Here is a 24,070-nt window from a genome sequence, read left to right on the forward strand (position 1 = left end):
AAGTGCCTCCATCTTTGGCTTATGCTACAGTATCTGTACATGTGTATGCATGATGCGGGGGTCTCTTCCTCCTTAAGTGCGGAGCCCAGTTGGCGTGCGTCTCCACGGGGCGCCTGGCATACAGCTTGGCTCTGCCAATGTGGGAGAGGGTGTGTGGGTGTTGTTGCCCCACTCTGCAGGATCTCTACCCCAGTGCCCCCCACTTTTCCTCTTAACACACACACACTTGCAATCACGCTCACCCTTTTCTCCTGCTCCATCCATGACACTACATATTGTCTACCTCCCACCGGTGTTAACCTGTCGATAGTCACACGCTGCCAAAAAAACAAAGTTTACCAAGTCACAGCTGTCTCCTGGTTCTGTGTGACTCTTTGTGTGGTTTAGAGAAAGAAAAGCTATTTAAGTTGACAAGGAGTGTGAAGTATGAATATTCTGTACGTTTCTGTGCATATGTTGCTGCGGTATTTTGTGTATGTGTGTGTGCGTGTGTGTGTTGGTTGCTATTGCATGTTCTCAGGAGGTTTAGCAGAGCAGGAATGTGGCTGCCAAAAGTGGATTGGCTGGGAAGTTGGCACCTAACTTCTCTCTTCTCCCAACTGAACCACGATAATCACTCTTGGCATTTACTGAGTTTTATTTTCTGCTTTGACACTTAGTTTGTTGATGAATCCTCCTGATATTTAAAAATCTCTCAAGTTCAGTCCTACAAGAGGTCACTTCAGGAGCGACTGTTAAGCCGGCTGACCGCGTTTTTATTTTTCAGCCGGTAGAAGGTGTGTTTGTTTGAGAGTGTGTTTATACTGGTTTGACGAGTAGTTTTGGCATTTAGCTGCCTTTTTTTTTTTTTTTTTTTAAAAAGGTGCAACATAGAGATGAGGTAGAGAGGTGTGATTAACATTTATGATACACAATGCTGATACAACTTGTTTTTTTATCTCTATATGTGCTTCTTTTTGAGGTAAACATTATAGAATGTATATCATAAGAGTATAAGAGAATAATATTTGTTGGAGTTTGGGAAGTTTAGCGACAGGCGCGAACTTTGAGATGTGGCTTCCGAGTGTGTGTGCATGCAGTTTTGTTTGTGCGCGTTTAAGCCAGTACGTCATCAGTTCTTTTCTTGTACTTGTTGTCGTGATCTTCGGTGTGCTTGCACGTCTATATGTCGGGTATATGTTCGCTGGTCCCCACAGGCCCCGAGTGTTCGGTGGGCGCCCCGCCGTGCCGCTCGGGGGTTAAGGTGTACGTGTTAACAAGCTGGTGTAAGTGGGTTCAATATCCAGCGCCCCGCCCCTCCCCACAGCCTCTCCATCGGCCTGCAATCTGTGCTGCGAAGAGCGGCAACAGCGCACCACGCACAAAACATTTGGAAAATCAGCTTGATTTATTTTTACATGGGCAAGCTGATTGCCAAACTACACAGGGGTTTTAGCACACAATGTTTTGCTGCACCATTTAATTATTTATTTTACTATTTCTGTGTTGTTGCTTTTTTTTTTTTTTCTTCTTTTTCCTTTTTTCTGCTTGGAAATGAAGGAATGGAGCGGAGGGTGGAGAGATGGAGCAGGACAGCAGCGAGTTAGAGAAGATGCATAGATGCAAATGTTGAATTTAAAGCCTCTGCGATTATTATCATTTTTACCAGCCTTTTTTAAAAACATTTTGATTTAGTTTAGTGTATAATGTAGTTTGGGATTTTAGGTTTAAATAGTTGGTTTTTTTTAGTTTTCAAGAATATTTTATTTAACATTTTTGGTATTTGATCATTTTCAGATGCTTTTGTGTCCGAAAAATACAAACAACAAATCAGCCTTTATTAACTCATGACAGCCGATCATTTGTCAGTGGGCAGGTGATGTTTGTGAGTTTGTATTATGTGAAAACAACTTAATACAAGCATAAACGGAAGAAAAAAGATTTTGCTATAACTGTGACAAAAGTGAACATTTTGCAGTGTAGATGAATTAGTTAATAGAAACATTAAACTCTCAGTGCAAATCATGCATTTCTTAGTTATTCCAAAATATTTAAAATCAATACATAAATAAAAACGAGCATTTCTTTTAAAGCAAAGATATTATTAAAATCTGAAAACGCTGCATGAGTACATGTACAGCTGGCCCTGAAACTTTAATCCACTTTAGTCCATTTTAGTTGGAAATTTCTCTTAATAATGCAGCTTTAACAAGAAAAAGGAAAACATATCTGTCGATCTCTCTATATATGAAATAACCTTTTTCTAACAGAGTAATGTTTGTTGGGAAATGTGACTTTAAACTGTAACTTCTTCAGTTTTCTATTCATATTAATTATTTTTTCAGCTGTGGCTCTTCTGCCCTCCGTCTCCTCTTACCTCCCCCTTCTCTTCTTCTTATCTCTTTTCACTTTACTTTCCTTTCCTGCTCCAACTTTTCTCCTCTCCTCTCTTCTCCTCCTCCCCTCTGCTTTCCGTACTAAACACCACGCAACCTTTTCTCACCCCACAGCTGTTGGCAGGCTGTTTTACCAATTATCACTACGCATGCACACACTTAGGTCACGCACATAGACTCTCGCGCACATGTACGACGGACCAGCACAACACCAACGCTTGCTTAACCACGCATCGTGACAGCGGAGTGTGTTTGTCAGGCCTCGGTGCGCGAGTGCTGTAGAGGTGTACGAGCGCAGCTCACTGTGCAGTCCTTTAAGAAGAGTAGCAACATATACGCAGATGTGTCTGTAGATCCACAGGCTTCACTGGGCCATATGGCCTCCACGGAGAAAGATGGTGCTTGCGTCTGGAGGAGAGCAGAAGAGGGAGGGAGGGATGGAGCGGAGGATGGAGGGCCATGTGTGGCATGAGCTGTGCAAGCAGTTGTTGAAGTATGTATGCCTGTGGATGTGTGTGTGAGTGCATGCGTGTGTATGAGCGTGTGCGTTTGCACCAGAGGCTCCAGGAGATTGGTTAATGGAACAAATGGTCGCGGCGGGCCAGGGAAGAGGGAACAGGCTTGCTGCTACCGCGGGCGGACAGCGAGCCTCAGGCGAGGGCTGCTTCATCTGGGCTCATGCCACACACATACACACACCCTCTGTCAAACCCTCGTCTCTCCTCATCCCCCCGCTCCCAAACACACAGTGTGCTGCCATGCCGCCCCAGAAGCAAAAGGACGCTCGTCGCAAAACTTTTCATTTGCAAATGAAGTTGGCAGAGGCTGGGCAGAAGAAAACAGGACAGCTTTCATTTGTCTCATCTGTGTCTTCGCGCGTACACACACACACACACAGATATTTGTGTGTGCGTGCATCTGTGTGTGATGAGTTGCCACTATGTGTGTGATCTATGAGGTACAGAGAAACAGGGGGACGATAAAAAGAGTGAGATGTGGAGAAAGTGAGGATAAAGACAAAGAAGGCCCAGTGTGAGGTTCAGTGACGTTAACGCCTCGTATTCATCTTCCACAGAGCGCTAATATTAACATCACCTCCTTACATTTCACATGCGTTTCTTTTTTTTCTTTTTTTTTACTGATCACACATAGCTGTTTCTTCACAGATTTTTTTAAAAATGGATTTTTATTTTTCACATAACAGCAGCCCCTTGCCTTTCAGGTTTTTATCATAAAGCACTGATCACAGGTAGGTAGTTGGGTAGTCAGAATGTGGTTTGTTAGCAGCTACTTTCCAAACATTTCAAATATTTAATTTAAATTTTAAATATTTACAAAAGCAAACACGAGGAAGTATTAACCGTTTTAAGACACTACCTCCATTTCGTTCCTCACTCATACTTGCGTTCTTACCTCTGGGTGGCGCTGATCAGTCGTCTCCCTCCTCCTTCATCTTCCTCTTCTTCTTTTCTCATCGTTTCTGTCTCCGCATGGCCCAGCTGGCTCCCGTAGCCGGGAGCGACTGCAGGGCGGCCTGCTGAAAGAGCATTGTCAAACGGTGGCTTTACAGCTCTGTCACACACACACGCACACACAGACGCACAGATTTGCAGCTCAGATGTCAGGCTGTAGCCAGAGGCTTGCAAGCTGGAGCGTTAACTGTGCAAAGCGTCACATCTCAAGCCCCAGTCAGTGACTCTAACACTACTTCATAAAACTACAAGTAGAAAACTCGAGCAGAAGCACCTGCCCCTTCTTTAGAAAAAATGTTAAAAATAACATCAGCAGAAACACTTTAATGCCAGCAAAGCAAAAGCTCAAACCCACGGCCTAAAACAGTCAGGAGGCCTCACGGCAGCAAACAACTCTGACGTTAAATAGATGATTTCCCAGCCTGCAGCAGCACCGACACCTCTGTTAATGCAGAAATGAAAGCAGAGACGACTTCTGTGCCCGTTCAGAGCTGTTTACAGCTTCGTCAGATCGTGAATATATTTCTAACATCCCTTCCTAAACTCTTTCCAGATTTTATTTTTAATTATAAATACTGGCCAGGAGCCTTTCATTTTACGCTGGTGAACTGCTGTCTGGGACGCTTTACGGGAATGAAAGAAAAAGCACCTGAAATGATCAAGGAAAATAATTGATATTAAAAATATGAAATTACATCATACGGAAGGTGATGGCACTGGGAGGTCTTAAGACGAAAAAAGACAGATTTGCCAAGTTTGTCTGTTACAGATGTTTTATTGGGTACAGCACAGCTGACGGCCTAATACTAGCCCCACTTTAGAATCTGCAATTAAGATTTTTTGCACAGCACTTTTCAAATTTTATTTTACTGATAATAACTTAATACTTATGTAAGCTGGATATTTATGGTTTTTGTTGCAATCAGCGCAAGAAGCAGACATGATGTTTAATTTCTTTTACTCTCAACTTTATGTTCACTTTAATGTAAAGCTAAAAACTGTAAAGTACCACAGCATGCAATGTAAATGTAGCAGTAATATCAAGTAATTGTATTTGAAAATTTTAAAAAAAAACAAACCAGTAATAATATAAATGCTGTTTTAGTGTTTTTAAATCTCATATAAAGGTTTAAGCATGCATTTTTTCAAACAAAAATGTCAGTAAAAATCATTTTCTTGCACCTGTTAAATAAAGATTTCACAATAAAAGCATGATTAGTTAACATGACTTTGTAGTAACAAACACAAGAGAAGCCAAATTAAAAATTTCAAACAACAAAAAAGAAACATTTTTAAGAAAAGTATTATTTAATGTTGGTGATCACATGCTGAAAAGTATTTTTCACTTCATGCCGTGCTCTCAGAAGAAGCTGGCCTGACAGACTTTAGGTTATTATAGTCACGCTGTTATTCAGCGTGCATGAATATAAATGTGTACACAGTGCAGTGCTCAAAGTAAAAGGAATTAAAACTGAACAGCTATAGGATCGCTGCCTCGTGTATGTTGTTCCTTTAATAAGTGCTGAATATTGGTTTTGCAGGACTGCGACAGATGAGTTGCAACTTTCATGTGACTGTTCATGGAACATCTGGCGGGCTAGTAACATCTAAGACACTTTTTTTTTTCTTCCCCTCCTGATCTTCACACTGTGCTCAGCACTGCAGGGGAACAGCTGTGAGCTGGAAACTAATGGAGGAAAAGAGCAGTTTTAACAGAGGCTGCTTCACAGATGATATTTTTTTTAGTTTGATGATTAGATGCCAATTCACCCGACATTTGTTTAATCGCCATTTCTGTCTTCACAATTTGACAGAAATGCGGTGCACCAAAGCCGCTCCAGTTAGAATGTACATATTTAAAGATTACTGGAACTTAGAGGATTTTGCAAATGATTTGATTGTTAGGATTTCTTCAATTCTAAATTACAGAAAAATATCAACTATATCCTGCTTTAGAAATTGCCCATAAACAATATACTTCTTTAATATCCAGTATATGTAATTTCTTTATCTGTTTATTCAGGGGATAGTGATCTTCTGTGTCGTGGATCTGGAAATGAAGACTGACTTAGCGTGTCTTTCAAGCGTGACGCTCACATGTGAAATCCGCTGTGCCTTTACAGAATAAAGTCTCTGGAAATTGCCAGGTGGCCGTAAACAAAAAGCAAAGAAAATCAAAAGACAGTGAGGGAATGCACGTCGGGCTCATCCCGATCAAAACCCCGCAGCGTCAGCGATGGCGTTCCCATGTCAAATGCACATGTTAGCGAGAGCAACAACTGGCGTGGCAGGTTGGTGGAAGAGGACGAGGGGCATGGCCTTCAGGCACACGCACATATTCTCGAGTGCGGTTTTGTGCCAGCCAAGATTTAGCGGGAGCGCTGGGGTGTGAGGGTGGTGATGGTGGGCAAGCCTGGGGTTGGGCGAAATATGGTTTTGTGTTGTGCGTGTGTGTTTGTGTGTGTGTGGCAGCTGCAGCCTTCATGCCCCTGGCAGTGTTGTTGTAACCAGGCAAACCAAGGCCGTCTGCCTGCGCTCTTCACCCCCCTAGGCTCCCTGCCTGCTGCACACAGACACACACACACACACACACACACACACGTAGGTTCAGAGATCTTTCATTGTCTTTAGATTTAATTTTTTGCAACATTGAGTCCAATTCTTTAGTTTTTTGTGATGTTTGAGCATGTGTTTTTTATCTCTCTGGTTTGCAGATTTTTGAAATGTACTCTTTAATTACAGCCCACGTTCGCCATCGCTGACAGATTTTCCTTTTTTTTACTCTTATTAAAAAAAAAAAAAAAAAGTAAAATACCTGATCTCACAACCCAGTTTATGCAGGATAGCGTCAGTTTACTCTGTGGTTTGTTTTCGAGTAATTTTGATAATCTATGCACTGTGCGATAAATATTTTCTTAAAGTGGCACGCTCCACTGGCTGATTTGTTTAGTGATAGGAACACACACACATTCATAAGGGGCTGCTGAGTGACAGACCTGAACGCCGCTTCCAGATCTTCTGTATCTATTACAGTGTCTCTGTTTTTCTAACGTGACGTTAGCACTTTCCCTTTGGACCATGCCTTTAGGACATATGCTCCCACCTGTAAATAAATATGCAAACACAGACAAACACGTACACACAGAACAGAGTTTAGACACTAGCTGTGGGCTACGACTGATGTATACCAGAGAGAGGTAGCTGTGTCTGTGTTTGTGTGTTGTAATTAATCTCCTTACTAGCAGCAGTCAATAGAGAGTGCTGTGGTTTGAGGTGCAGATTGTGAGCAGAGTTTGATTATTGGGCTGTCAGGGGAAATTACTGCAAACTGCCTCCCAGCAAAACTTGCTTCTGTCATGTCTGCTGGAGAGCAGAATACACACTTAGTACCAGGACTGCTCTGGAAGCTGTTTTCAGGTATTTTAGGGGAATTATTTCAGTGTAGATGTGTGCGTTGTGTGTGTGTGTGTCAGTGAAGCGCTGGATCCAGCAGGTGGTGTCCTTTTACCAGGTCAGCGGGGAAGCTTCTCCTTCTCTAACCCCGGTCACTGAGCTGCCAGCCCGGCCATCAGCAGGCAGCAGGGGATGGTGACGGCTGGAGCTTGGAGCCTCGGTTTCTCTTCGCCCCCACCACCGCTCAGTCCGACACCTCACCTGACACCACAAACTGTCAGCCCTCGTTTTTCACCGGCTGCAGATCCCCTTCACCCAAACATCCGTTTATCTGTCCTCCCATCAGTCGGTCAGTGAATCCAAGCTTCCTTCTAACCAAACCCATTCCAAGCAGTGTGCAGAACTGAGCCAGCAAGCCAGCAGTGTGTGTGTGTGTGTGTGTTTGGGGGGGGGGGGGTGTTCAGTGTAGGGCAGTGCCTGAGCATTATGCCGTTTTAAGCCCTAATTAATGAGTGTGCCAGTCGATAGAGACCAGTTATTGGATTTGCTGCTTTAGCTGCTGGAAGGAGCGCTACCTTAATCACACACACACGCATATACACACATCCCCCCTAGGAGGCGGGGTTTCAAGGTGAGGTGAAGTGGATTAGAGAAAGTGTGTTGTGTAAGGTCAGAGGTTGGCGTCTCTGAGCGCAGACAAACTGCGTCTGTGGTTGTTTATGTCTGTGCTGGGGTCAAATCCTTCACTTACTGCATTACATAAACCTTCAGCTTACAACCTATAGCCGGTTTAAACATCTCGAGCCACGACCTGGCCGACTGATTTACTGGCTGCCTGCTTAGCTCACTTACCGTCACGTCAGGGGGTTGTGTAGAAGCCTGCTGGCATTTTACATTTTGTACAGCTGTTGCCATGTTGTTCAGAATAATTGTGTTTTGGATATATTAACTCCAGAGTGACCCAGTTATGCTTTAGGAATGGGTGATCAGTGTGTTGACAAAAAACAGCTACAAAGTTACTTTTGTGGAAGTGTAAAATGTAATGTAACTATTTAAAGCCTGTTTTAAACTGAAAGTAATGAAAATGCAGCACGTAAAAGCTCATTTTGAATTCATGGGTAGCAACGCAATAAAAACATATATATGTTGACCGCTGTGTTGCATCACCTCTTCTTTCAGAAACACTGCATGTGTGTGGGAGTTGAGACGATTAGTTCCTGTAGTTAAAAGTTCAGCCGGGGTCAGTTCAGGACTACAGGGAGGTCATTTTCTTTTCACCTGGACTCTTTTACTGCAAAGCCGCTCTGCTGTAATACGTGTGGTTATCTTGCTAAAATAAGAAAGTTTTCCTGAACAAGATGTCAATATTCCAGAACTTTGTCTGTATTAATGGCGACTTCAAAAATGTGCTAATTGAGTGTGCCATCTGCTCTAATGCCTCACATTCAATCACCGATGCTGGTTTTTGATCTCTGTGCTGATATGTTGGATGATCCCTCTCGTCGAGATGGTTTTGTGAGGAAAATCCCAGCAGATTAGCTGTTTCTGAAATACAGACCAACAACCACGCCACGGTCAAAGTCACCTAAATCAACTTTATTCGCCATTCTGATGCTCGGGTTAAACTTCAGCAGTTGTCTTGACCACATCTACATGCCTAAATGCAATTAGTTGCTGCCATGTGATTGGCTGATGAGATACTTGCGTCAACAGGTAGGACTATTAAAGTGGCTGGTGAGTGTATGCTAATTTAGACTAGTTTTTAGAAGCGTCCCTGAGTCGATGCACGGATTTCCACTGCACGGCTGTCAAATGCAGTGCTATCTGGAGGCCTGATTTTTGGCCTCCTCCCTACTTCGTCCCATTCTGCTCCAGAATCTCTGACTCTTTTAGTAGTACACCCCCAATTTTTTTAATCGTTTTAGATAAACCTTACACCTTAAACATGGTGACTCCCCTCTCCATCCGGACTTTTTACATTCTTTTTATAAGATAGAGTCTCCAAGTGCATGTGTTTTGTAGGCCAGCCTTGCTACTAAACCTGTTTTCAATTAACCTAATTACTTTAAAGATATTCCAACAGGTGTTTTTCCCACTTTTTTTCCCAATTAAATAACGTTTCCAGTCTTTATCCAACACGTCACAGGGATCAAACTCAAAGAGAGCACACATTCTTTAAAAAAGAAAGACATTTTCTCAGTTTAAACATTTAGTATGTTGTCATTTCACAATGTTTATTTAAAGAGAGGATTTAAATGATTCAGACTCACATTTGAAAGAATATCCACATTTTGAAGAGGGATAGTTTTCAGATACAGATTTTAAAGAGTAGTGGTTTGTGCGTGGAAAAAAGAAATTTGATTAAGTTAAACTTCTGAATGCAAACAACAGAACTCTCTGTAGGACTAGAAATATTTTATTTTGGGTAATAAAGTTTAAGTTAAAGTTGGTATAAAATGGGATTTTTAAGATATGTCAGGTTTTGTTTTGTTTACCGTTGTAGGATGTCCTCTGTGAACAAGTTGTGGATCATTTCATAGAAATATCCTCCCAGCTTTAATCAATGAATGAATACATTTTCACTCCAGTGTCACATTTTTCTCCACTAGCAGACAAAGTGTAAAACCCCTGTTGGATTATAGAGTGGATTTCAAAGCGGGCCAAGTCATCGCCACAAAATCTCCCGTAAATTCTCTTTGATTTTCGGAGTGGTGCATCTACATGTATCGATATCAGAGGGCATGAATGGATAAGGACTGGCATTTTCCCAGCGTGACTCAGATTAGTTTAGTGGTGTGGAGCTAAAGGCCTTCAGTCGACACATTCCCAACACTTCCCTCATCAAACATTTACAGCTTCAGAACAACAGGCTCTGTTTCTGACCTTTAGGTGCTCCGCTGTGTGTGTGTATATGTGCGTGTGTGTGTGTGGCCGACATCCCCGCACTGGTTGTGTTTGTACCTTGTGTCTTCGCTCACCGCAGTGGGGCTGCTTCTGTGTGTGTGTTTGTTGTGTTGTTGGGTGACGTGGCGATGTCCTGCTGTGGTGCTGTGTGAAGGCGTAGGAGGTAGAGCAGAGTGGGAGGAGGGAGTGAGGGGGTGGTTGGTCAGGACAGCTTGGCAGCCGGCTGGAGGAACACCAGGCAGGGAGGGGAGTCATCGCCCTCAGCCTCCAGGACTGGACAGAGCCTCCAGGTCTGGGATAAACCACTCAGCGGGCCCTGAGACAGGATGGAGGAGAAGGAGGAGGCTCAAAGAGGGAAGGTAGGGATGATGAAGAAGGACAGGCAAAAAAAAAGGATTAAACCCTGCAGAGCAGAGTGAGGACCATGTGGGTGGGGAGAGCAGTGTGAAGTGTTGGGATGTTCGCCTCCCCCGTCTGTCTCACACAGCCAGCACTACCACTGCCAACATGACCAGCAGGGCAGGGGCATCTGTCTCCCTCCCAGCTACCCCCTCTCTGTCTCTCTCTGCCCCGAGCCACTGCCCTCTTCATCCTCCTCTTCTTCGCTCTTCCTTGTCTGTATCCCCCCACATCATTGCTTTCTAATGAACTTGTTGAAACAGCGACAATTTTAGCTTATAATTCATATCAGAGTAATTAAAATTCCTCACAGGGTGCTTATGAGCTCTGAGAAGCTCTGCAGAGACCGATGTTGGTTTTTTAAATTCAAAAAGTGTAGCAGATACTTTCTTAACTTTATTAACCATTTTATCTTTCCTCCTGTCTCCCTCTAAGTAAGTAGTAAATAAAGTTTTAATACCACAAGTCTTAAGTAATCTATGTGATGTTTTCAAGAGAAAGATGAGAAATCCCTCATCCAAAAATAAGGATGGAGGACACTGTCAGAGCAATCTGGAACACTCAGCAGTGCTTTAAGCTGATCGTCTCCATGCCACATACACTGAAGCAGTAAACTGTGGTAAAGAAGCTCCAAACAAGTGTACAGTTTTTGGAATTTGGACATTTTTGTATTTAAAATCTCTTTTATACTGGTCTTTAAAAATATTTTAAGAATTTGAGATACTGGATTTATGATTATTCTTATTAGCTGCATATCAATATGTGAGCAGTATATAACTTCTAATGCTCCTCGAGGTGGTGCTAGTCTGTGGTTTGTAATCTAAAGGTCGGGTTCCTACACAGGAGAGAAACGAAAACAATAAATAAATCCTCCCACAAAAGTGTTTTATTCATTGAGAACTGGTTTAATCTTTAATATTTCATCATATTATAGAGGATTAACTAGTGGCTATTTTTATTTAATAGACATATCAGACTAAATGATACATTTCCTTTTGAAATCTAGCAGAAGTAAATTTAAAAAAAATGAAAATACATAAGTAAAGCATGAGTAATCTGAAGTTGTGGTACTCGAGTAATTGTACTTAATACTTTGAAGCATTGTTTTATGTGTGCAAAAGTCTCTAAATTATCCTAAAGTTCCTCATATAGAAGACAGAAATATGTATAATTTTATAGATGGCTGGTTAAATATGTAAATGTGCATTCCAGTGCTGTGACATCGCTCTCATTATCTGTGTGTGTGTGTGTGTGTGTGTGTGTGTGTGTGTGTGTGTGTGTGTGTGTAAATGAATGAGTTCACCACTGCATTTGAGGGGAGCATGGATGGATGAATGAGTGAAATAATGGGCTGCTGGTGGGAAATATCTCAACACACATTCATCCACCACCCCCAAACACACATTCGACACACACAATTTCTCACACATCCTTGAACTCCAGCTGGAACACACACACACACTCTGAGTTTAATCCTAGTGTGCAGTGAAAGAGTTCATTGTCTGTAGGAGCGGCTGTGTCAGAGGGAGGGACACACTAATTGGGATGTCGTAGTAATTCAATTCAATTCAATTCAATTTTATTTATATAGCGCCAAATCACAACAAAAGTCGCCTCAAGGCGCTTCATAGATACAGAGAAAAACCCAACAATCATATGACCCCCTATGAGCAAGCACTTTGGCGACAGTGGGAAGGAAAAACTCCCTTTTAACAGGAAGAAACCTCCGGCAGAACCAGGCTCAGGGAGGGGCGGCCATCTGCTGCAACCGGTTGGGGTGAGAGAAGGAAGACAGGATAAAGACATGCTGTGGAAGAGAGACAGAGGTTAATAACAGATATGATTCAATGCAGAGAGGTCTATTAATACATAGTGAGTGAGAAAGGTGACTGGAAAGGAAAAACTCAATGCATCATGGGAATCCCCCGGCAGCCTACATCTATTGCAGCATAACAAAGGGAGGATTCAGGGTCACCTGGTCCAGCCCTAACTATATGCTTTAGAAAAAAGGAAAGTTTTAAGCCTAATCTTAAAAGTAGAGATAGTGTCTGTCTCCCGAATCCAAACTGGAAGCTGGTTCCACAGAAGAGGGGCCTGAAAACTGAAGGCTCTCCCTCCCATTCTACTTTTAAATACTCTAGGAACAACAAGTAGGCCTGCAGAGCGAGAGCGGAGCGCTCTAATAGGGTGATATGGTACTACAAGGTCATTAAGATAAGATGGGGCCTGATTATTTAAGACCTTGTATGTGAGGAGCAGGATTTTGAATTCAATTCTGGATTTAACAGGAAGCCAATGAAGGGAAGCCAAAACAGGAGAAATATGCTCTCTCTTTCTAGTCCCTGTCAGGACTCTTGCTGCAGCATTTTGGATTAGCTGAAGGCTTTTCAGTGAGTTTTTTGGACATCCTGATAATAATGAATTACAGTAGTCCAGCCTGGAAGTAATAAATGCATGAACTAGTTTTTCAGCGTCACTCTGAGACAGGATATTTCTAATTTTAGAGATGTTGCGCAAATGGAAGAAAGCAGTCTTACATATTTGTTTAATATGTGCGTTGAAGGACATGTCCTGGTCAAAAATGACTCCAAGGTTCCTCACCGCGTTACTGGAGGCCAAGGTAATGCCATCCAGAGTAAGAATCTGATTAGATACCATATTTCTAAGATTTTCAGGGCCGAGTACAATAACCTCAGTTTTATCTGAATTAAGAAGCAGAAAGTTAGCGGCCATCCAGGTCTTTATGTCTTTAAGACATTCCTGCAGTTTAACTAATTGGTGTGTGTTATCTGGCTTCATGGACAGATAGATCTGGGTGTCATCTGCATAGCAGTGAAAATGTATGCTATGTCTTCTAATGATACTGCCTAAGGGAAGCATGTATAATGTAAACAGAATTGGTCCTAGCACTGAACCCTGTGGAACTCCATAACTAACCTCAGTGTGTGAAGAGGACTCTCCATTTACATGCACGAATTGGAGTCTATTAGATAGATATGATACAAACCACTGCAGCGCAGTACTTGTAATACCTACAGCATGTTCTAATCGCTCTAATAGGATATTATGATCAACAGTATCGAACGCTGCACTGAGGTCTAGCAGGACAAGCACAGAGATGAGTCCACTGTCAGAGGCCATAAGAAGATCATTTGTAACCTTCACTAAAGCTGTTTCTGTGCTGTGCTGAGCTCTGAAACCTGACTGAAACTCTTCAAATAAAGATCAAAACTTCAGAACGGCGCACACACACAACTTTCTCACCAGACTGACTGTTTTTGACAGCTACAGGATGACAGACTGATGATATAACCAAGAAAATCCGAGTAATTTTTAAAGAATAATTACTTTTGAATGATCTCGTTAGATAGATGTAATATCCAGAGATGCTAATGTACGCTGCAGTGATGAAAACAGTGACTAAAACAAATGAATGGTCAACATGTATTTTGATCACTTTGTCCCATGTTATCAAATCTTACTTTATTGCACTAACTCAATCTATAGTTATGGGTTAATTTTCTCATTATTATCATTTATGAGTGAAAAAGCATTAAATTTAAAAAAACAACTGTATGACAGTATGTTGCCCATAGTAATGATCTTGACATAGTGATATAGTGATATACTACAACACTCTCTATGTTGGAAGTCCTGAAAAAGCAAGCAGTAGGAACGATGCATGTGTCTTATAGGTCTGAAAATCTAAAAATGAAGTCACAGCATTTTTCTTCTTCTCTCAGTGTCCCACAGGGGGCGACTTCTTGTACTAACGCACTTTGTTTAGAAGTGTAAAGGAAAGTTACCGTTGGCTCATTTGATCTTTGACCTGAGAAAACACAGTCCTGAGGAGTATATGAGCTCCATCACTAGTTTGAAGTCTTATTGAACACCATGTGAAGCTTATTTTCTTATAAAGTCATTAAAGTCAGCAAAAATGATGAAGGATTGTATGAGTGACAAGCTGCTGCCCTGTGAGCACACGGTGTCCCTCGGTCTCTCATGCAGGGATTATACTCCGTTAATAACGAGCACTCATTCCTGCTATATCGCTCTGAAGACCGCAGGCAGAGCTGTTGACTTGTAATGTCTCTGCAAAGGAGTGTTTACAGTTGCAGACATCTGCAGTGCAGCATATCCACGAGGTGGAAAATGTGACACGCCTGTAAGGCCTGATGTAGACTTCTGCGTACTAAATTCACAGGAGGAATCAGCAGTACTGAACAGACCAATCAGAATAGTTGCGGGCTGTGTCGACTTGACGTGTGGTTGCACTTTTAGGGAGCTGTCTGTCAGGTTACGATGTTTGCTGTTAGATAAAAACGAAAGTTTGAGGCCTGCGGGCATCACGGCAACTTCATTAATTATTTCACTCTGATTCTGTTGATAAGAAACACCAGCTGAGTCATGAACTGGTACCTTTGGTTACTAGTCACTCATTTTATAAAAAATATTTGGTCGAGTGTGTCACTAATGTATCCCTGAATAAGTGTTTTAATAAGATTTCATCCAGTTTCACATAAGATGAGTGGTTTTTTGTTTGTTTTTTGTTGACTCTTCCTCATTAATTATCAATAGGTTGATAATGCGGCCTACTGGACTAAACTTCTTCTGTATATAAATTAGCTCTTAATGCACCAAGCTTATCGACTCGATGCCTCAAGTCAGCATTTTTTTTTTTAAACGTACTTTATAGTTTTCAAAAACTGTCTGGAAGAGGAATTTTTAATAGCCGTCATTATATAAACATCTAGCCAGCATCCAGTCCTTTGATACATTTCAGCTACTGCATCATCCCTATGTGCACTCACAGTGAAAAACTTAGACCGCACTCGTATCCCTGTAAACACTGTTGATTGCGTGATCAAAACAAAGTCCGGTGATATTAAAAGCTCTTTGTGGATCCAGCTCTCTTTCAATATTTACAACATTTGGTTTTATATTAGCCAGGAGGGTACGTCCTTCTCACACTCTTTCAGTCAATATTGTGTGTGTGTGTGTGCGTGTGCGTTGCAGGCTGCAGCAGTTGGACCGTCACTGTCAGAGCAGCGCCCAGCAGGTGTGTGAGCTGCTGGCCAAACAGAACCAGCTGATGCAGGAGAGAAACACACTGAGCGAGGAGATGCAGAGCCTACGCATCGAGGTACGAACACACAGAGGAGTGTGTGATTGTGTGTGACTCACTGTTCTGATACTAAATGAATTTGTAGTCGTGTCTTTTCTCTCTGGGAGCACGCTAAGAGTTGTCAGTTTACCAAGAATAAAAACCAGTAAGAAGACATTTGTCCCTTCGTGACTAATGATTCTGTCTGGTTCTGGATTTGCTGAAAAACATGTTGTCTGTATTCTGCTGTGATTCATTATCACAGGGTGTGTTTGTGCGCGCCTCTGTGTGTGTTCACATACACTTCTCACTATGTGTTGTGTGTTTGTCTTTCAAGCTGCCGAACACGAGACGAACTGAGACTCTGTCCACATGAGTCTGTCTCGCCGGTTTCCCTTCATCGCTCCGTGGATCACGATGTTCTGTTCGTTTGTCAACAGGAAAACAAACTGTTGTTTACTTAGAGGATATTTATGTCCTCTATTCGGTATTGTGGATTGTGTTCATGTAACTGGGTTTTTTGTCTCATGACTGAGTGTAATTATGATTGATAGGTCAAGTGAGTATTCAAAGTATGTTTTTTTTTTTTCCCCTCCCATCCATTTTAATAAATAAAAGCTCAGTCCACTAATGAGCTTTCTGAAGTACAACTTCTTTATATAGAAATGCTAACATGATGCACAACTCAATGTCCAATAGGAAGTGTCCTGGATTAAAAACTGTAAAGATCCTAATCCAAACTTTACTTCCATTACAGGATTTTATTTGCTGGGAAACTTTGTGCATAAAGTGCCTCTGTAAACCTCTGCCATACTGGACATAGACTTGATTTGTATTAAAGCTTGTTATGATGTGTGCAAAGCGCACCCCCAACACTCATTTTGTGAGTTTTTAGTGAACATTGTTTTTTTGCTCTGTTTAGACTGAGCTGAAACTCCACAAAGCGAACAAAAAGTCGACACGATGGCAGCAGATTGACATAGTGCTTTATTGAAGCTGTCTGTAAGAAGGAAAATAATGTGCATCCCTATCATATACATTTTATGTGTAAAAATACTAAGGATGTACAGAGTAAAAAAACCAGCTTCATGTTGATGGTAATTTGTTGTTTTCACATCGTGGCGGGCTCACTGGCCAGCAGCTCTGCATCTGCACGGAGCACAGAAAAAGGCAGTTTGATCCGCTTTTCTGTGAAGCTCTCCAGAGTTTCCCCGATGCCGTGTCAGAGTCTACGCCATCTCTGTGCCTTCGACAAGAGCGGCGACGACCTCGGCCGCGCAGCGACTTGGGAAAACGCGGCCCACTCTGCCGAACAGCTGGAAGCTGTCCGCAAATGTCTCATGCAACTGTAAAGCTACAGTGGATGGACATGGCATCAAAACCCAGTTATACTGTGTAATATTTGTACATGTTTGCTGTTTTGTTTTTTTTTGTTTGCCGTTTATAAATAAATGCATCTCATGCTTGTTTATGTTAAATGTGATGATAGCGGTCTAGTACCGGAGAGGGGAGGGGGAATCTGCCGCAGACACGAGGTCGAACACTTTCACCTTCCAAACACTCGAGCCGTTTACTGATCACCTGGCGGAGAGTGGTTTGCCATTTAGAGCTGATGGGTTCATTAACAATGGAAGAGGTCAGTTCTTGAAAGAATTTTACATATGTCTGAAACACGAGTGGGGTCTTATGTGTTGTGTGATAGGTGTACAAACAGCAGCAGCTTTAAGAGGGAACACCATCAGCGCAGCATCAAATCTCAAACTGCTGAGGCCACCAGTAAAGCTGTGAGGAACGATGAATTTCTGCATTCAGTTTAAGAACTGAGCCACGTGTCCACGACTGATTTGCTGTTCCACACTGAGTAAGTGTGTTACAAAGCGTTACCTTCCCCCCTATTAAAAGTCAGAGGAAACCCTTCTTTTTTTAGGATCTCTGACCCCACAGTCAGACTCTGATATCATTGCTGTCACTACATGGACCTGTATCCATCGAGGATGGAGTGTGGGAGAGTTGGCGGCTTACTGTTGAAAAAAACTTTGCGAATCAGAGCAGGAATCTGGGACATCAGTGCCACGGCTGATCAGTGGATTTGTTTTTTTAAACAAACACTGACCAATTTACTAAAAATTCCAACTGAGCCCAGTTCACAGGCCGCTCTAACTCGTCTCAGCATGCGACACACTTCATCCAGTCTCGCCAACTCTCAACATCAGAGCAACATCAAAGCTAGTGGTTGTAGATGGAGGGGGAGATGTGTTTTGAAAAATCCTCATTTCCTTACAAACATAAAAAACAAGCTAAAAGTCTTCCTTTAAAGCAAAGCTGAACCAGACTCCTCTGAGTCATATAAAAAGTGATGGGTGTTGAAAGTGCTATGGCCGAAGCTACAAAGCGATATTTTATGAACTCTGGTTTCTAATGATTTTTGGCGTTAAGCGTGCACATGCAGCTAGAACTCCTCAGTCGCTCGCAGACCTGGGTCAAATCAAAGCTGAAATCCTTCCAAATACTTGGGGAGCGTTTGCTTGAGCCTGTCGAGGGTGCCAGCTGGGTGGGATTTGTACTCATTTCGCTTCAGCCGTGCCAGACAGGCTCAATCGATCACAGAGCAGTATTTTTCATAAGAGTTCTGAGTGCCACTTTGACTCAGGACTGGTGAAGCGGACAGAGGAGGACTACAGCTTGCAGGCCAGCGCCATCCTTTTATACTTTCTGCCATAAAGCGCCTAGTAGCGGTTTAATGGATGTGCAACAGTAAAGCATATGGACTTCAGAGCAGCGGAAAAACAGGTAATTTGTTGTATATCTGAAAATGGAAAAAAAAAAAAAAGGAGACATTTATTTCTAGCACAAAGTGTTGAAACACAGCTACATCCCCTTACTGCTAAACGCCAAAACAACATTAAATAAATTAAATAGAAAATAAATTCAAGTTATCCATCAATAAAGATAAAAAACATTCAAATAAATAAAGTGGAATACAGTTTTCCACGGCTAATAAGAGCACATCCCCTGGTACTCTTTTAATCCGTCATCCTGACACTGAAGGTGACATCTCCCCCACAAGATGAACATGTCGCTATTTTAAAATTTTAAAAATATATTACCTCACATCTGGCGATATATATATTTTTGTCTCAGAAATGCTGGGTGTCAACGTCTTTGACTTGTTCTGAGCTAAACCGTAAGGCTTACTGGCCATTTGAAGACAGTGACTTTGAGGGGACTTTCAAATCTTGTTGGTCAGACTGGAAGACATACGACAACGTGACGACTGGAAACAAAGAAAAGTCCACAAGGGAGAAATGACGGCGCGCGTTATAGACAGAAGAGTGCGGGGATGGTTTAGTGGTAAGGACCTGATCTTTAAATAAACTTGATCTTCTAAACATCCAAAGAACCGACAGGAACACGACGACTCGCCTTCAAACATACATTTCTTAACCGAGTGCTAACTCACCTCTCCTCAAAACACTTACAGCTAAAGCCTTGCATTCAGCCTTTTGTGCTGCACTTGTTATCCTTCTGCTCAACTTCCACTTTGTCTTTCTCACCCGACTGTGCCTTAACCATCACCGACACACACCTGTAATAAGAATAAATATGAGCAACATCTACTAGTCTTCATATCTGACATCTCATTGAGATAATTATGCAGATTCCTAGATGTTTCTCCCAAACTTTCGTCGTCTGTCTTTAATATGTCCTGTCACATTTTGGTCACAAAACAACACGAAAACATTAAAACAAAAAAACAAATGGAGCAGGAAGGCTATCTGCTTTCCCTCCTACATTCTTCAGCCATTTTTGTTTCTTGAGGTGCTTTTTTTTCCCTCTCAGCCCTAAGAAATAACAATATATTTCTTTCTAGAATAATGTAATAACAATAGAAAAAGTTAAATATAAAACTGATGAGTAGAACAATAAATAAAACATATATATATATATTATAACCATTGCTGTGATTCTTGTAAACCCATAACAGTTGACGTGTACCTCCTCACGAAACATATATACTTTTTATACCTGTTACCTCACGGCTCCTTATCACATTATAAATATTTCACATCTTTCCTGATTTTTTTTCTCATCGCTGCACTCACCCTGCCATCTCAGACTTTTTTTTTTTTTTTGCTCTGTGCTGAATCTGCTCCTTTCTTCAGGTTCCCTTTCCTGCACATAGACACAGAGGTACAGCCACATGGATCCAACAGCCGCTATAACGATGCGTCACAGTAAAGCTTTCCATCGTCGAAACAAAAGTACCGTTTTGCTTTTGTGTTCCCTTTCAGAGATTTAAACTCAGCGGGACTGAAAACTAAAAAAGAAAAAAAAATTGGGGGGAAACATTCAAACCAGCTGTTTTCACCTCTGCAGTAATATATGCATCGACCATCTTGCACTGCACTGTAGGTTATGTAGTAAAGCTCATGGGTTGAGAGTCACATCCTTCTGAACTGCTGTGCTTTGAGATGCGATCTTAAAACACAAACCCATAACTGGACCTTAAACACGCACACAGACACACACGACACGCGTTTGATCTACAGAGCTGATGTGTAAGAGCTGTGCATCAGGAGCAGCAGCTGTTCTGCAGCTGTATAAGCATAAGTGTGGTTCATGTTTTGCTGGCGCTTGTATAATGATCAGCAGCATTTAGCCAGTATTGTAGCACCGGGTTTTAGTAGTAGCAGTAATAGTATAAGAGCAGTAGGAACAGCGGTACCTGTAATAGTTGTTGTAGTAGTTGAAATAGCAGCAACGATGATAATGACTTGCACTGAGCAAAACCTGAGTCAAATCCTGCTCGACAACATGAGGTGTGTAGGATTCTGCTCACTGGTGACAACTGCTTCCTCGATGCCAGGCAGCCTCAATAAATCCCAGAATTATGTAACTGAGGATTTCAAATCTGACCTGTCTGCAAAAGCCTGAGATACAACTGGTAATGGCAGTTTGGGTTTTGAATGATTTGAGTGTTTCCGTCCCACGGATAAAGAAGCCACAAAAACGTCTCCTTAGAAATGCATCAGCTGTTGTCTAAGTGCATCAGAGATGTTCATTTTTAGAGTTTGGCAGGCCCGACACACGTCAAAGCACAGCAGGCCACCGGAGGTGCACCCATCATTAAAGGGTCATTACATAACAACTGATCACATCACAGTTCGGATCACCTGGGGTTGCAGTGCAGGATTAGACCGTAATTTCGCCTGAAGGTTTTTTCTAAGGAGGGATTGGAGAGAATTAAAAAAAAAAAAGAGAGAGAGAAAAGAAGCACACTGGAGAGGTGAAGAACAGATAACGAGGAAGAGGAAAAGGGCAAAAATCCTTCAAGTCATGGTTGTTCTGGGTTGGTCCAAAGCTGTGGGTCTCTTTGCGCCCACAGTGATGGCCTCAGAGACCAGCTGTGATGATGTCACTGTGATGGACAGTTCATTCCCGACCGCTGGCAGAGTACGAGAACTGCGGGAAGTGTGGTCGTCTCTCGTTGTCCAGACAGTCCATCCCATCCTCATCGACTAAGAAAAAAATATGAAAAGTATAGATTCAGAGGTCATTTTTAAAGCATTTACTATATAACACAGTTCATTTGTATTAATACATGACATCAATCAGGAAATATACAACTTCTCTCTCTCATCTGATCATCTTCTCTGTTACTGTCGAGTTAAACAATTAAAAAGTAAGTTTCTGATGTGCCAGTTTCATTCTACTAACATGTGACCTACAAACAAGTGGAACCTCACATCAGTTCATGTATAATACAGCGTTAAATGATTTTAAAAGCACGATCTGTATCCCAGAAGCCCAGAAGAGCTGCATGTGGCCGGAGGACTAACACAGAGACACTCGAATAAACAGACAAAGGTGTTTGTTCCACAGTGTGAAACAGTCATCTGTTTGAGTAAACGCTGTCATTTCACCACTAACATTTTACAGAAATCCTGACACGTATTAAACACCCGACAACAGAGAATGCATGTTTGTTTATTTCACCATTATGTCCAAGGACAATATCTGCAGCTTTGTAAAAAAACAAAATTTGTGATTTAGTCAAATTATGTTCTTGACTTATTTGTTCATATGCGCGTGTGGAAAAGAAAGAGGCACGAGACACTCACATTTCTCTGGTGGGGTGATTGTGATGGTCTGAGCTGTGAACTCCTCATCAAAGTATCTGGTGTCTGTCTCCGACGTCACCTGAGGCTTGAACGGAGGAACGAGCTGGGACAGAGATGCGAAGAGATCACATCAGATTGTAAATAACAGCAGTGGGCGTTGTTGTTGTTCCAGACTGACAGACATAAAAATTCCTGTAACTAAAAGTCAGGAAAAAAAGGCCAGGAAGAAGAAGAAATAAATCCACCAAAATCCTCCTTTCACCACAGTTATTATTCATAGTTAACATCCGAGCCTCAGATCCAGAGTGTCTTGTCTTTACATCATTACCATAAAACCCTATAAATAGTAGTTAAACCAACTGAATAATTTCAAGGAGGTCTTTTATGCTTTTGAATCACTGGACTCTACTAAACTCTGCAACAGAACAAAACAACTTTTTAAAAAAAAGTCAAATGAGGAGGCTTGACACCTGTTTAGCTGCTTAAGTGATGCCACCTGACTCTCACTTGATGGTGTTATATGAGAAACACATGCACAGGATACAAAGTCACACATCTCTGTAACACTGTGCTCTTTACAGCTGCCTGTCTTAATAAGTTGAATACATTATTTTCTACAGTCCTATTATGTTTAATTAGACATGCAAACTATACCTTTTTATCGTAGACATCCTGCCAGTCAATACCAGAGAAAAAACTGTGTCTCATTATTTCTTTAGCATCATCTGGCCCTCCTCCGAGCCTAGGGCAGAGGACAGGTGAAGACAGGATTGTTAGAAGCAGAAGTGACAAACGCAGTAAGAAATGAACAGCACAGCGTGAACAGAATGTAAGAAAGATTTCTACAATTTTCTATATGGCGTGTCTTACTGCTGCTATATCGACAAATGGTGGCTAATCAGTGATCTACAGAATGAAAGGCTTTGCCCATTAAAACAGCAGTAAGAATCAGCACATCTCTATATTTGTATGATTAGTGGCTGTACACTAAAAGTAGTGGGTGTTTTTTGTTTATATAGCAAAATAACTAAAGTTAGTCTCCTCTGTGTGTCTGAAGGTAGTAACTGAAAAATAACTTTACACAAAGGGCACAAATATGAATCATCTTCCCAACTTTTCCCACTTTTGCCGGTGGTTGTCAATTCACCAGATCTGTTAATATCTTGTATTAAGTCAGTACCGGGCCATATTGGCGATACAAAGTAAAAATTTAAATTTCGCTGACATGGTGATACGAATAAAGAGATTTATTTGACATCAAAATAGTATTTCTAATAGAGGTCCTGCTTCACATTACTGAATAAATTTGATTTCATGTGAAAGTAAAAAAAAAAAAAAGCTTCGACACACACCGTTTGTTCGGATCTTTGAAGAGCAGGCCAGACAGCAGGGACTTTGCGTCAGCTGACAGAGTGCGGGGGAACTTGATGTCCTCCATGAGGATGAGCTCAAACAGCTTCTCGTGGTCTTGGTTGTAGAAAGGCAGGCGACCGCACATCATCTCGTACGTCACAACACCCAGACCCCACCAGTCCACCGCTCGACCGTAGTCATTGTCCTCCAGGACCTGAGGAGCAAACACAAAGATACGAAATTTCTGTCTTTTAAAATGGGACCATTAGTTTTATTGGGCATCTGCTTTTTCTAGTGAACGTCTGCATTTATTTTATTGGACAATATTGACTGCTTAAGGTATCCATTGAATAAACAGATGAGCGAGGAACGGCACCAAAGGACAGTCAATATGCCATTAGGCTCCAGGGATGAATAAAACCAAAAAGTTGTCTGAGATGAACAGAAGTTGCTGCACAGTTATCAAGGACTAAGGTGTAGACGACAGCCCCCACCTCTCTCAATACACAGCCACGTACAGAGGCAAATATTATGGGATGGCAGGTCTTCAGAGGCTCCTGTTACAGTAGGAAAGTCAGCGTGTTGGCGTGGCCTACCAGATGCCCCCCCGGTTGCTGCCAGCTCTCCCTGGCACACTAAGCTCTCCTGGCAGTGACAGACAAGAATGTCCCTGGATGGAAAAGGCAGGAACAGCCTCCAGTCCAAGTCAGGGCCACACCAACCTCCAAGCTGGGTGGCACAAGTACTGCATGGTAAACTGCTGTGTTTCATGTCTATTTGTGTGTGTTTTAAGGAAAATTGTACTGTTTAGTAAGTCACTTTTATATCTAAATCTCGCGTTTGGGCCGCCTTCCTACTCTTCATCCCTTCCTGCCTTCCTTGCACTATCCTCTCCATCCTGTCTTATCCTGCCTTCTCCATCCTCTAATCATGCCTTCCCTCACTCGC

The 24,070-nt window shown here is 42.0% G+C and overlaps 2 protein-coding genes across 2 annotated transcripts in view; one reads left to right on the top strand and one right to left on the bottom strand.

Moving 5' to 3' along the window:
- sdccag8 (SHH signaling and ciliogenesis regulator sdccag8) overlaps positions 1-16,165 on the top strand; it is a 60,610-nt gene extending 44,445 nt beyond the window's left edge. The window contains 2 exon segments of the mRNA XM_085369718.1: positions 15,560-15,686; positions 15,985-16,165. Of these exon segments, the coding sequence (XP_085225844.1) occupies positions 15,560-15,686; positions 15,985-16,023 (166 nt within the window). The 3' untranslated portion in view covers positions 16,024-16,165.
- Positions 16,166-19,628: 3,463 nt separating this feature from the next.
- akt3a (AKT serine/threonine kinase 3a) overlaps positions 19,629-24,070 on the bottom strand; it is a 43,346-nt gene continuing 38,904 nt past the window's right edge. The window contains exons 10-13 of the mRNA XM_085369717.1: positions 23,122-23,336; positions 22,424-22,511; positions 21,770-21,872; positions 19,629-21,166 (exon numbers count right to left, since the gene is read on the bottom strand). Of these exons, the coding sequence (XP_085225843.1) occupies positions 21,081-21,166; positions 21,770-21,872; positions 22,424-22,511; positions 23,122-23,336 (492 nt within the window). The 3' untranslated portion in view covers positions 19,629-21,080. The remainder of the gene's footprint in view (positions 21,167-21,769; positions 21,873-22,423; positions 22,512-23,121; positions 23,337-24,070) is intronic.

Source organism: Diplotaxodon limnothrissa, linkage group LG13 (genome assembly GCF_057381915.1).
Source record: "Diplotaxodon limnothrissa isolate DT_005_m linkage group LG13, D_limnothrissa_male_GT1.1, whole genome shotgun sequence".
NCBI lineage: Eukaryota > Metazoa > Chordata > Actinopteri > Cichliformes > Cichlidae > Diplotaxodon > Diplotaxodon limnothrissa.